The following is a 12,295-nucleotide window of genomic DNA, read 5'->3' on the forward strand; positions in this document are numbered from 1 at the left end:
TTGCCGTCGAGGTCGAAGCTTTTGGATTATTATTGCTTCGTTCTCGTAGTTATTTTTACTCATAATTATAATTGTTTTTATATTTTAATTGCTTCCGAAATAATTGAATTCTTCTATTATTTAGTCTTAATTCCACACATTAAGCTTGTAGGGATACCGAAAGTGTCTTGTAAAAGAATATTTAACTTCTAGAAACGTTCATTCGTCGTCTAAAAATCTATTGGCATGGTTAGCTAACATTCTCTGTATTTGTTTAAATAAATTTTCTTCGATAATCACTCTATCGTAGTTATTTAATTAATTACACCTATTCCCGAACAGTTCTGGATGTGACATACTCTGACAAGTATGTCAAGTATGTTGAGTTGTGAAATATACCTCTTATGTGTATATATGTATGTACACAGACGAAATAAGATATATACACTAATTTCGTCTTAACAAAGCATGCATAAAGATTTACTCGAATAATTGAAAAATTGTACGTTCATTAAATTTGATTTAATTTATAGCTAATTATTATCGAAAAACATATTTTTTATCGCACATTCGATAAGTGTATCGACATATGTACATAGATGCATATACATATTAAACAAGCTCGATCAGTGCAATGGTCATTTGTTTTTTGACGGTGAAGCAATTTTTATTGCAGTTATCTATTAATGGTCAAATGTGTGTGTCATCAGCTGATTGCGTACCACGGAGATCGCAATAACAACATTTAACGCAAGGTTTTCGATTTGTTTGTCACCGTGTTAGGTGCCCTTGATTACCTGAACGGGTATTCTAAATGTTAAGGTTAATTTTGAAGTGAAAATTAAAGTGAAAAATTTCAATGTGATTTGAAGACCAATTAGAAGAATCGTTTGGTAAACGATGCGCTTGCATTTTAATATCTGCATAATAATATCGTTGTTTTGTATCATACCTGTGAAACCGTGGCACAACACAGATAAACAAATATCCCCCGTTATATTTGGTAACCATTTTCCATTACACCAGATACGTTTGATCAGTTGTTTCTTTTTTACAATTCAAACGATTCTTGTACCGAAAGTTCCAGGTGATGGGGGCAGTCAAGTCGAAGCCAAACTCAATAAAACAATCACGGTACATTATTTGTGCGAAAAGGTTTCCACAGACTACTTTAATATTTGGTTGAACCTGGAATTACTTGTACCGGTTATTATAGATTGCTGGGTACGGACTTTCTTTTTATATCCTCTGTATTTTCGACGATGCGTAACCAATTATAAAAACATTATTATTTTAAGGTCGATAACATGAAATTGATTTACAACAATGCGACAAGAACGACAAGAAATCAAGACGGTGTTGATATACGTATACCAGGCTGGGGTGATCCGTTCTACGTCGAATATTTAGACCCAAGCAAAGCTTCTCCCGGAGCATACTTTAAAGATATCGGTAACATGTTAGTCGATCAGCTTGGATACGTTAGAAATCAATCTTTGCGTGGAGCACCTTACGACTTCAGAAAAGGACCCAGTATGTATATTTGTTAGAATCGTTTATATAATTGCAAATAACTAAGTTTCGATCTAGTCTGTACTATAAGGATAACGTTTCTTTTAGATGAGAACGAAGAATTTTTCAATAAACTAAAGACATTGGTTGAAAAAACCTATGATGCGAACAAACAAGTTCCTGTGACATTGATAGCTCATAGTATGGGTGGACCGATGACGCTCATATTCCTACAACGTCAAAGTCAAAAGTGGAAGGACAAATATATAAATTCTTTGATTACGCTTTCAGCTGTTTGGGGAGGCAGTGTCAAGGCTCTCAAAGTCTTCGCTATTGGTAAAAAGAATATGCAACACGTATGTTACGTGTTGTAATGTATGTTCTTAATTATTTTTCAATTGCAGGGGATGATTTAGGCGCGTACGTTTTACGCGAAGCCATTTTGAAAGACGAACAAATAACTAGTCCTAGTTTAGGGTGGTTGTTACCATCGAAATTATTTTGGAAAGAAACAGAAGTATTGGTGCAAACCGAACAGAAAAACTACACGTTGTCCACCTTAAAAGACTACCTAATGTACAGTACGATGTTGTAACGTGTCATTTCTATTATAGTATAAATAATGACAACTATTTTTACAGAGATATAAATGTTCCAAATGCGTGGGAATTCAGGAAAGATAACGAAAAGTACCAACTAAATTTTGCTGCTCCAGGCGTCGAAGTACATTGTCTATATGGAAGTGGTATAGATACAGTGCAAAAGTACATTGATTCTATCGCAGTTCACTAATTTCCAATTATATATCATTTTATTTTAATATTCGTGTATAAACGATTTTTAGATTGTATTATAAACCTGGCTCGTCGATAGAAAGTACTCCTCAGTTAGTTCCCGGCGATGGCGATGGCACTGTAAACTTAAGAAGTCTGGAGGCTTGTAAGTACTGGACGGAGAAACAAAAGCAAAAAATTTATTCCCAAAAATTTCACGGTATAAATCATATGGACATTCTCAGAAACATTAAAGTTTTAAATTACATCAAAACAGTTTTACAAGTCTGATTACATCATCCAGGCTAATGTGTATTCATGTATTACCTCCGATTAATTGGGAAATTGAAATAATAGAAGAGTAATGTACCATAATTACAAGAAATAGTACTGTCTCGATGTACATGTGTATAGATATTTGTATTAAGTAAAGTCGAATGTACATAATTAATGATATAGAATCCAATTCTTATCAGAGTTATATATAGTTAGAAAATAATCGATGTATTTCCTACTTGTTTCGTATATTTCAGGGTTTGATATTCTTTTTGCATTTTTATATGTTTTCTTTAATATTGTAAATATAGACCTGCACAACTAAATTTTTTCTTTTCTTATTTGAGTTCTCAAATATCGTCCTTCTACGAGAAGAAGGCACAGTTTACATCGCCACTCTTGTTGCAGTCCGCTGATTGGCTGTCACCGATCTTCGTCACTGTTTTCTACCAATACCTGTGAGTCAGCGGACAGCACCAGGAGTGGGGATGTAAACACATTGTGCCCTCTCGTGGAAGAATGGTACTTTCTTTAACATCCAAATAAGTGACAATAAAATGTTAATTCCAAATAACAGTCAAATCTCTATTCAAACAATGTTTATTTAATAACGTCGCAAACAATTTACGTATCATTTGCGAATAAAAAGTTATTTCTTCGTTTACGTTTGGGAAGAACAAGAATAAATAATTATTGGTTTTCCAGTTCTTGCCAATTTTCTCAAAAACGAACATTCTCATGTGAACATAGTTAGAATTCAAAAATTACAAACAGGTTAGTTCTGCGTATTCATTACTTTGTTGAAAAGTTTCACGAACATTTATGAAACGAATGTTGAAGCAATGAGAAATAAAACTTATATTTACATCTATTTATCACTTTCAATTTTTCCTTTTCTTTCTTCTAATAAGAAAATTATGTTAACATTGCTTTTAGACAATATTATAATATAATACGTATACAGTCTAAGGACATAATTTGAGAAAAGTGAAAAGAACGCTCCCCACCAATCAAAAGCGATCACGAAGAATCACGAATTATGATTGGGAATGAATGTGGTCGAATCACGAGTGATTCAAAAGTAGCAGTTGACGCCATCTTTAACGTGAACCGCTACTAAAACGCCATCTTCCGGATCACGGTCGTAAATGGAGTTCAATCACGAGCGTGATCGTGATTTTGTGATCACTGTTAGTGATTTTGCACGCCATCTCTGCACACAAATCGATGTGCAGCCTGAAATAAAAACAAACAGCGTGTTTAGCCTAAAAATGTTATATCTTCATCAACGTATCGGATAATATTTAATGTACAAAGTAGTTCTAGAAGACGCGTCTATGTAGATTAGAATTTAACCTTGTTTTTAATGTGCAAAAATGCCAACCGTCATAGCATTGGACGTATCTCTGTCAATGAGACGTCCCGTATTAGGAACCGGTTCCACAGAAAATAATCAAAATGAGCAATTAACGAGGCATCATCTAGCTGTACACGGGATAAATGCGTTATTACATTATTTACAAGTAAATTCAAAGCTGGAATTCGTGTCCTTAGTAAGCATCGTTTGAGGTTATGTTATACCGCTTTGTTGTTGTTTTGAACGATCATACTATATTTAGTTTTTCGCTTCAGGTTGTCTTCTCTTCGTTGTACGAAGTTGTTTGTCCATTCACTCGCGATTACGACAGCATACGTTCAAAATTACAAAATATAGAGGAATGCGATAAGACTTGTATAGAAACTGCTCTTCATGGCGTTAATAATGTTATTATGGCGGAGTGGGGCAATACCACAGCCTGTCAAGTAGTACTAATCACAGATGGCAATCCTGGAGTAGGTCCGATGTCTTTAGGCGACTCTTTGAATTCTTTAAACGTAACCAGAGACGTAAATCCATTCCCATTACCTTTTCCTTACCCAGGAAAGTTAAGCGTTGTATGCATTGCTCCGCAACAAGGTATATTTAAAGAGATAAAACTGTTTAACAGTCTTTAGAAAAGATTCATCGGTCCGAAGTACATTCCTAATGTTTGATACATTGTTAGACGCTGGGTTACAAATGGGCTTACCACTTTATCAACGATTAGTCGAGTTAGCTGGAGGCGACAGTGTGGTACTTGTGCCTGAAGCGCCATTGTCGAAGCATTCGATCACGGCTTGTTTCCAAAAATTAGCAGAAAGTAATTACGTTTCCTTTCAAGGATATTTAAAATGTGGAAATTTAGGTTCGTGTATTCTTTTATCGCCAGCGCCTATGGTAAGCAATAAAACATATAAGAAACAAACATTAATTACTCTAGACCCGATGCAATATGCCTATGTTATTTTAGCCTTATACCAAGAAAACAGATTTCGAATTAGTGTCCGGCTTAATGATATCAAAAACCATAGAGATTTGCGGATTTATATCAGTAGCAGATGTCGGTAGCCCCAGCGCTATATCTAGACATTTAGTTTTACCATTAGCTACGGAAAAGGGTCCAAGTATGCAAGGCATATCTCTCGAAGAAGATTCGGACACAGACGAGAACGGAGACGAAGGAAAAATACCATCCTTCTGCGTGTTATTGCACGGAGCATTAAAGGTAGCATTTAAAAAGAATTTTTATTTTCTCGTCATCGAGGATGTGATAAATTTCTGTGTACGTACTGCAGGTCGAAAATATGGTAGCGCTTTGTTTGTTAAATAACGAATGGTACGGTTTTATATACTCGTGGGCGGATACAAAAAAAAAATCAAATTTAATGTTAACGGTATTGGAGCCAGGTCTAGACGTTGTACCGTGGTTAGGTAATTTCAGTAATTTAGGCCCGATAGATGCGGCCAAGGGAGCAGCCGTTAGCTTCCCAGTCAGACCAAACGAAAAGAGAAGTTACACTCAGAACGCGCCTTCTTGGATTCGCCAAGTTGGACTGCAATCTGATATTCAGAAAATTTTAAGGCACGCAAGGAAATTGCCAGAGAAAACGCAAAACTTTTACAAGGTAAAACGATCGTATTTAAAGTCGTGAATCCATTTGATCCGTGACGTTTGAATTTTCACGCAGGAAGTGAATCGACTGCGCAGAGCTGCTGCGTCGATGGGATTCGTGGAGCTTCTGGAAGGTTTGGCGTGCATTTTGGAAAGGGAGTGTACACTATTACCACCGAATTTGAACCCCGACTGTACGATCCAACTGGGCCACGTAGCTTCTATGATAAGGAAATCTGAATTTCTCGAGCTTAGGTACAACATACCACCCGCGCGTACTAGGTTCCAACACGGAGGATCGTAAACGAGACGATAACATTTGTGATACAATGTTATATTTGCATAAAACAGTAATAATTTTTACATTAAAAACAATTTTGATGTTTTACGCTGTGATCATTTCTATTATCTAAAATACAATTCGTAAGTTATTTTCATAAAATCGGATTATAATTTTTACGTCAAGAAGCTCATCCCACGATTAGTAACGACCATTGCTTCTCAATTATCTTCCCTCGTGCATTTGATCATAGAACGTAAAATGTGAAGCAAGCCTTTGGCAGTTTGATGGCTCGAATATGTGTTAAAATCAGGAACATGAACGAACAATACTTTCGTAGGCTCTATACACAGAGATTGGTAAAATATATACTCGCACAGATATCTACCTGCATTGTACGAAATGCAAGCGTTGCACTCTGTTTCCATTGAATTTTCATTTATCGTGTCGCAAATCATATGAGCATCGATGTTAGTTTTTAATACCTTCTGCGTAATGTTACTTTCGTCTGGACATTTATTGTGTATGTCTGGCCTTTCGTAGCCATTGCTGTGCGCACAACATTCTATAGTTAAACAGTTAGCTTGCTGCGACACACCGACATGTAGAATTACCTATGAAAACAAATTTTCATATATTTAACATAACAAAATACGATTTCGTTGGAAATGAAGATTTACCGTCGGATTATACTCCTTCCAGAGTTCAGGTACATAACTAGCTACATCGTCGTACGAAACTGGTATCTCTTTAATGATCAATTTAACGTCTCTCAACTCCCTCGAATCGGCGTGCAGTTTACTTAATTCTTTCACAGCCTCCCAGCTGGCGTTAATAACATGATTGCCGAACGGTCCGAATCCAGTCACTATAACTATGTATTTAAAATTAGACTCCATCGTTACTTCGTATTGTTACATTTACGAGATCTTTGTTATACAGTACTTAGTAACGTTTATCATTGCAAAAATCTGATAACAATGTCATCGGAACGGATTTGTAAAGGCTTTGTGATGTCATTGCGATAACAGTAATGCCACGAAGAGATCGCGTTGCTCGCTATTTAAATTTCTAAATATACAATAATCGATATAAATTCTCGAGAAAGAGTTTTAGGCTGTTTAAATTTCTAAATATACGATAATCGATATAAACTCTCGAGAAAGAGTTTTTAGGTTATATCGTTAACGGAAATAAAACGAAACGCATTTCTTCTACTCTTCTTTCTTTTTTAATCATATCTGTGCATACGAACGGTACGTTCTAAATAAAGAATGAAAATAATTGTCTGTACATACATCTACGTATATGGTTGAAATCTAAACTTAATTTCTTATTCCAGCGTACGAAACACTATCTAGTTTGCACTTTACCAATGATGCACGAGAAAGAACCAGTTAGGGAAAATGGCCGACTATGCATTAGGTCATGTTTTGACAATTTTACTTCTTTGATTACGATCGTCGAGAAAAACGGTGTGTCGTGTTTTAAAGTATGATTTCGATCGTACCGTGAGATAAATACTTTAACGGGGACTAAAAATATTTGTCGGTACACGTGATCCGATCGACCGAGGAAATCCTGTCAAAACTTGTCTGGACGTGTTTTAAGTAGCTGCCATCAGGAAATACTCATTATGAACGCTTGAAAAAAGTGATTTAACAGCCTTCGCGAGGAAACAATTAGCGTAATAGAATTTTTATACTATTGGTAAATATATATTTACGTTTACATTCGAAATTTTAACGAGTACGATTTCGTCGTAAATAGTAAAAGGTTTATTTTTTGTTGAAACTTTTTCTATCACGATCTATATAGTTCCGTAACGTAATTTTATTTGTTCAGAGAAAATCGAAGAACGTTTGTTACGGAGAAAATAATTTTTCTAATGTATATCAAATTCCTTTGTTTTAGATGATCAAAAATTCATACCGATTGGCAACTTATGTGATATAATGATAAAGTGTAACGTGAAAGTATTTAGAATATTCCTATAAAAGAAAAGAAAAAAAAGATACAAATGATATACTTTTGAGGCGATAAGATGCCTGTCGATCCATTTAATAATGGGACAGCATTTCGCTAGTCTCAGAGAATTTTTTAGAATGGATAGCGAACGGCAGTCTTCCGAAGTGTGCGCTAACGTTATTCAATCATCGCAGTTAGAGATGACGAACCAAGACGGCATAGAGAATTTACACGATAATAAGAATAATGGAAATGTACCTGCGTTAAATTCAAATTTGATCTTGCACGGCGAATGCAAGTTTGACGGAAGTTTGGACAACGATCATTTAAATTTAGACTTAGATAATCACAATTCTAAATTTGAGACCTTGTATAGTCAACCGGTCGAAACTCAGGATTCGAAGCAGATCTGTAGCAATGGGAACGTTAGTAGCGAGATACGTTTTAAACAACAGGAACCGTGTTGCAGTAGTTCCGAGGGTAGTAATACTAGTAGTAGTTCGGAAGATAGTCCTGTAAACCCTCCTTTAAGGAGATCTTCTAAAACATTATCATTTGGAAAACGAAAAGGTAAGAAACGTGTTACTTGCATCTTCTTTCCGCTCAATGTCTCTGCAACGTTCACAGTCTTTCCAGTGCAAGAGGTTATAAATTTTAATCTCTATGCGTATACGTGTTTTAATATGTTTAGGTAAACAGCGTAACAAGGATCAAAGTCCAGTGTGTACCCACGTTTTATCTTCGAAAAAGAAACGTAGCAACTGGGTGTTAAAATTTAATTGTGCCAAGAGTAAAGGTTCCAAAAGCACGGACATTATCCCTGGCCACGGAAATAACAATTCAGATTGCGTGTGCACTGGTTACAGAAGAACCGAAGAGCATTCTATGGGAGCTGGTGTCATATTTAACAGTCGATCTGCTCCCCAGAGTCCAGTACTTGGACCGCTCCCTCCCAGTCCTGTGATTGACCTTTCGAGGTTCAATCCAGAGGAGTTTCCGATGGAGGTACATAATATATTTTCTCTTCGACAGGGGTATATTCAGAATTCTGTCGTTTTGTTGTAGGACTGCGACGAAAGAGCTCGGTTGCAGCGAGCACGAGAAATGGAGGAAGGCGTTGAACCTCCTCCTGGTTATAAGCCTAATTACTCTTCAGGTATACAAGTGCATCCAAATGGAATAACAGTGGACAGTTTAGCGGCGCTGTTTCAAGCGCATGCTGGCATACAAGCAGCCGCGCTCACAGCCTTATCTCAAATCGATTTTACGTTAATTCCAAACATCGAAAGGCTGGCACATACACAGGTAGATTAATTAGGATCAGTTTGTTTACGTTTGTCAGACATTCCATTACGTTTCATTACATATTACAGGTCGATTACGTTCATTGTCTTGTGCCGGACCTCAGATCGATCACAGCTTGTTCGTTTTATTGGGGCAAAATGGATAGATACGAAGCAGAACGTTTGCTAGAGGACAAGCAAGAAGGCACGTTCCTGTTGCGTGACTCTGCCCAGGAGGAGTTTCTGTTCTCTGTTAGCTTTCGAAAATACGGACGCTCGCTGCATGCCCGAATCGAACAGTGGAATCACAAATTTAGTTTCGACTCGCACGATCCGGGCGTGTACGCCTCGGAAACGGTACGTACTAAAATCATCTTTGCAAAGAGGAAGGATCGACTGTTCTCAACGCGCGATTTTTCAGGTGTGTGGTTTAATCGAGCATTATAAGGACCCGTCTTGTTGTATGTTCTTCGAACCTATGCTCACGATACCGTTGCATCGGAACTTCGCCTTTCCGTTGCAACACTTGTGTCGAGCGGTGATAACTACGCGAACGACGTACGACGGTATAAATAAGCTGCAATTGCCAAAGACGCTTAAAAGTTATCTCAAGGAATACCATTACAAGCAAAGGGTACGAGTCAGGCGATTGGACACTGAGAACGATTTGCAGTCGGACGGAAGATCCATATCATACAGTAGCTCCCCCTGTCAAGTAAGGAAATCGGGGCCGCAGATTATTTTGAAGGCTGGTTAAGGCGGCGAATTTATCTCGCGTTTGGATGGAACACCGAAACCAGCCGTTCGGAAGAGGAGAGTGAATTACATCCGAGAGCGAGCGAGATATCGAAACTACGAAGTGATGCATATCGATGTATCGAACGCTAATGCGAAATAAAAATTTCTTTATCTTCGCGAGAGTATCGTTAATAGATCGATGAGGTTTTCTCGATGAAAGTAAGTCCTCGTTCAGACTATTTTTAATTATACGAATCGTTTCTAAAGACCTTTATACAGGGTATTTGGCCACTGGAGAAAATTTTAATGGGAGATTCTGGAGGCCAAAATAGGACGAAAATTAAGAATAGAAATTTTTTTTTTTTATTATGTCGATTTTTTTTAAAATTCGTTTTTCATGTGTAACTAATTTGGTTGACGCTGTACGGAAAAGTTGTCTAATACTTTTTTGTAGGTATCCATGAGATATACTTCCATGCTAAATTTCAATGAGATACGTTCACTGTTGTAGGAGTTATGGTAGTTTGAAAATTGTATCAGATTTATGGGGTTTTTCTCACTTTACGGGGTCAAGGAACAACTTTTTCAATATTGTTAGAATTTCTATATATTCTTCACCAAAATACGCGTTGATTGCATTTTAAAATTTTAAAATCGTCTAATCTGTTCAGAAGTTATGATGTTTTAAAGATTCACATAAAATTTCCGGTGTACATTTCTGGCCATGCATTATATTTTAGGAATTTTTTTCTCAAAAGTGCGTAGGATTTCGAGGGTACATGTATACACCAAAAATGATTGTAATCGACTCTTGCAACTAAAAATAATTTTTTTAGAACGATTTGAAAGTTCTCAATTTCGCCGAAAAAGTCCAGCTTCCTGTATTTTTTTTTCAAAAATGCGGAGGATTTTGGGGATATGTCTATTCACCAAAAATGATTGTTATTGACCCCTGCAACCAAAAATAATTTTTTCATGACGATTTGAAACACGTAAAATTTCAGGAGAATCGTTCATTCATGATCAGACATTAAATTTTCGGTAATGAATTTTTTTCTTGAAAATGGTTAGGATTTCGGGGATATGTGTATTCACCATAAATGATCGTTATTGACCCTTGTAACCGAAAATAATTTTTTCAAGGCGATTTGAAACACGTGAAATTTCAGGGGAATCGTTCATTCATGATCAGACATTAAATTTTCGGTAATGAATTTTTTTCTCGAAAATGGTTAGGATTTCGGGGGTATGTGTATTCACCAAAAATGATTGTAGTCGACCCCCGCAACCGAAAATAATTTTTTCAGAATGATTTGAAATTTTTTAATTACTTTTTAACGAAGCCTTAGTCAAAAAATTGATATTCTTGATTTTCGTCTTATTTTGGTCCCTAAAATCTCCCGTTAAAATTTTTCCCAGAACACCCTGTATATAATTTAAGCTTGTTCAAGACGGTGTTTGGTTTCGTTTTCACTAGAAAAATCTCACCGATATATTGAGAATACTTTCGTATAGATTTAGAAATATAACAAAAAATTTGATGATTTCTATCGGAGGATGAAATTCGATACTTTATCACTTTCGTCTCGAGCCGGATCAACGTAAACAGTGGTGAAACGGAAACTGTTGTATTTATCTTTAATATGAGTCTCTGTATTCATATTCAATAGAACTATCGTACGTTACTTTATTAATTTTTCATTCGCATCTACCACTCTACTACAGTCATACGTGGCATATGTACAGTATTGGGACCAATATCACTGCCAGGAGTGTCGATACTTACAAAAAAAAATGTATTTTCTTTTTTTTGCGACCGTTGAAAAATTTAAGAAATGATCCTTTTCTTAACATTGTCCGTCCTCTTTCTTTTTTTTTTCTTCGTTCTATCTTTCTGAATAAGATTCCTCTACTATTACGAGCTTGTGTATTTACATTCCTGTGATAAGTATCGATAATTTTTCTAACGAAATGTCTGATTTAAGGATTGCAGAAAAGAACGATTTGGATCCACTATTATCATATGCACAGTATTATAGCGCCGGGGAGTCGAAATTCGTTTCGACTCCTCTCTCAAACAGAACGATTGCAATATTAGCAAGTAAACCGTACATAATCTGCATAAAACAGAACAGTAGCTTAATTTAAACAGTAGCTATCGTTTTTAATCCTATCACGTCTACATTCACATCACAGATAATATACGTTAATTTGGATGAAGCAACTTGTAAATACATTGCAATGGCCGCTTGAGATACACAACATATTATAAGTTTCATTTGTCTTTATTTTTTTAGTAATTAAAACTCTTATTATTATCTTTTTTCAACGTTTTATTTGTAATTTAATTTAATCGATATTCATAGAAAATACAACTGGATTTATACTTTAATTGTGCTTGCGAGAGATTATAAATGCCCAAAGTTCAGTATCGTTGGTAACGTTTGTCTTTGAATACGTTTGTCGAACATCACTTTCCAAGAAATTTGATTCATATCGCTCCTGTTGTGCCTA

The 12,295-nt window shown here is 36.1% G+C and overlaps 4 protein-coding genes across 4 annotated transcripts; 3 read left to right on the forward strand and 1 right to left on the reverse strand.

Moving 5' to 3' along the window:
* The first annotated feature begins 474 nt into the window (after window positions 1–474).
* LOC143348722 (lysosomal phospholipase A and acyltransferase) lies at window positions 475–2,711 on the forward strand. The gene is made up of 7 exons (XM_076779305.1): window positions 475–982; window positions 1,061–1,203; window positions 1,278–1,512; window positions 1,600–1,827; window positions 1,896–2,067; window positions 2,133–2,255; window positions 2,336–2,711. Exons 1-7 carry the CDS (start codon window positions 880–882, stop codon window positions 2,553–2,555), a joined length of 1,224 nt encoding a protein of 407 aa, XP_076635420.1. The 5' UTR covers window positions 475–879; the 3' UTR covers window positions 2,556–2,711.
* Window positions 2,712–3,693: 982 nt separating this feature from the next.
* Window positions 3,694–5,837, forward strand: Ints14 (integrator complex subunit 14). The gene is made up of 6 exons (XM_076779493.1): window positions 3,694–4,093; window positions 4,173–4,497; window positions 4,586–4,797; window positions 4,871–5,125; window positions 5,196–5,525; window positions 5,589–5,837. Exons 1-6 carry the CDS (start codon window positions 3,917–3,919, stop codon window positions 5,814–5,816), a joined length of 1,527 nt encoding a protein of 508 aa, XP_076635608.1. The 5' UTR covers window positions 3,694–3,916; the 3' UTR covers window positions 5,817–5,837.
* LOC143348839 (pyroglutamyl-peptidase 1) lies at window positions 5,831–7,000 on the reverse strand. The gene is made up of 2 exons (XM_076779500.1): window positions 6,473–7,000; window positions 5,831–6,406 (listed from the first exon to the last, which is right to left on the reverse strand). Exons 1-2 carry the CDS (start codon window positions 6,689–6,691, stop codon window positions 6,014–6,016), a joined length of 612 nt encoding a protein of 203 aa, XP_076635615.1. The 5' UTR covers window positions 6,692–7,000; the 3' UTR covers window positions 5,831–6,013.
* Window positions 7,001–7,157: 157 nt separating this feature from the next.
* On the forward strand, window positions 7,158–12,104 carry Socs36e (Suppressor of cytokine signaling at 36E). The gene is made up of 6 exons (XM_076779486.1): window positions 7,158–7,502; window positions 7,707–8,330; window positions 8,452–8,765; window positions 8,826–9,065; window positions 9,134–9,400; window positions 9,465–12,104. Exons 2-6 carry the CDS (start codon window positions 7,859–7,861, stop codon window positions 9,798–9,800), a joined length of 1,629 nt encoding a protein of 542 aa, XP_076635601.1. The 5' UTR covers window positions 7,158–7,502; window positions 7,707–7,858; the 3' UTR covers window positions 9,801–12,104.
* Window positions 12,105–12,295: the final 191 nt, after the last annotated feature.

This window comes from Colletes latitarsis, chromosome 12 (assembly GCF_051014445.1).
Source record: "Colletes latitarsis isolate SP2378_abdomen chromosome 12, iyColLati1, whole genome shotgun sequence".
Taxonomy (NCBI): Eukaryota; Metazoa; Arthropoda; class Insecta; order Hymenoptera; family Colletidae; genus Colletes; species Colletes latitarsis.

Excerpts from the sequence above, each read along its gene's own strand:
- LOC143348722 (XM_076779305.1), top strand. The coding sequence starts at position 880 with ATGCGCTTGCATTTTAATATCTGCATAATAATATCGTTGTTTTGTATC. Across the intron at positions 2,068-2,132 it reads ACCTTAAAAGACTACCTAAT|AGATATAAATGTTCCAAATG; the intron begins GTACAGTACGAT and ends CTATTTTTACAG. Across the intron at positions 2,256-2,335 it reads GGTATAGATACAGTGCAAAA|ATTGTATTATAAACCTGGCT; the intron begins GTACATTGATTC and ends AACGATTTTTAG.
- Ints14 (XM_076779493.1), top strand. The coding sequence starts at position 3,917 with ATGCCAACCGTCATAGCATTGGACGTATCTCTGTCAATGAGACGTCCC. Across the intron at positions 4,094-4,172 it reads AGCTGGAATTCGTGTCCTTA|GTTGTCTTCTCTTCGTTGTA; the intron begins GTAAGCATCGTT and ends TTTTCGCTTCAG. Across the intron at positions 5,526-5,588 it reads AAACGCAAAACTTTTACAAG|GAAGTGAATCGACTGCGCAG; the intron begins GTAAAACGATCG and ends ATTTTCACGCAG.
- LOC143348839 (XM_076779500.1), bottom strand. The coding sequence starts at position 6,691 with ATGGAGTCTAATTTTAAATACATAGTTATAGTGACTGGATTCGGACCG. Across the intron at positions 6,407-6,472 it reads GGAAGGAGTATAATCCGACG|GTAATTCTACATGTCGGTGT; the intron begins GTAAATCTTCAT and ends TTGTTTTCATAG.
- Socs36e (XM_076779486.1), top strand. The coding sequence starts at position 7,859 with ATGGGACAGCATTTCGCTAGTCTCAGAGAATTTTTTAGAATGGATAGC. Across the intron at positions 8,331-8,451 it reads ATCATTTGGAAAACGAAAAG|GTAAACAGCGTAACAAGGAT; the intron begins GTAAGAAACGTG and ends TAATATGTTTAG. Across the intron at positions 9,066-9,133 it reads AAAGGCTGGCACATACACAG|GTCGATTACGTTCATTGTCT; the intron begins GTAGATTAATTA and ends TACATATTACAG.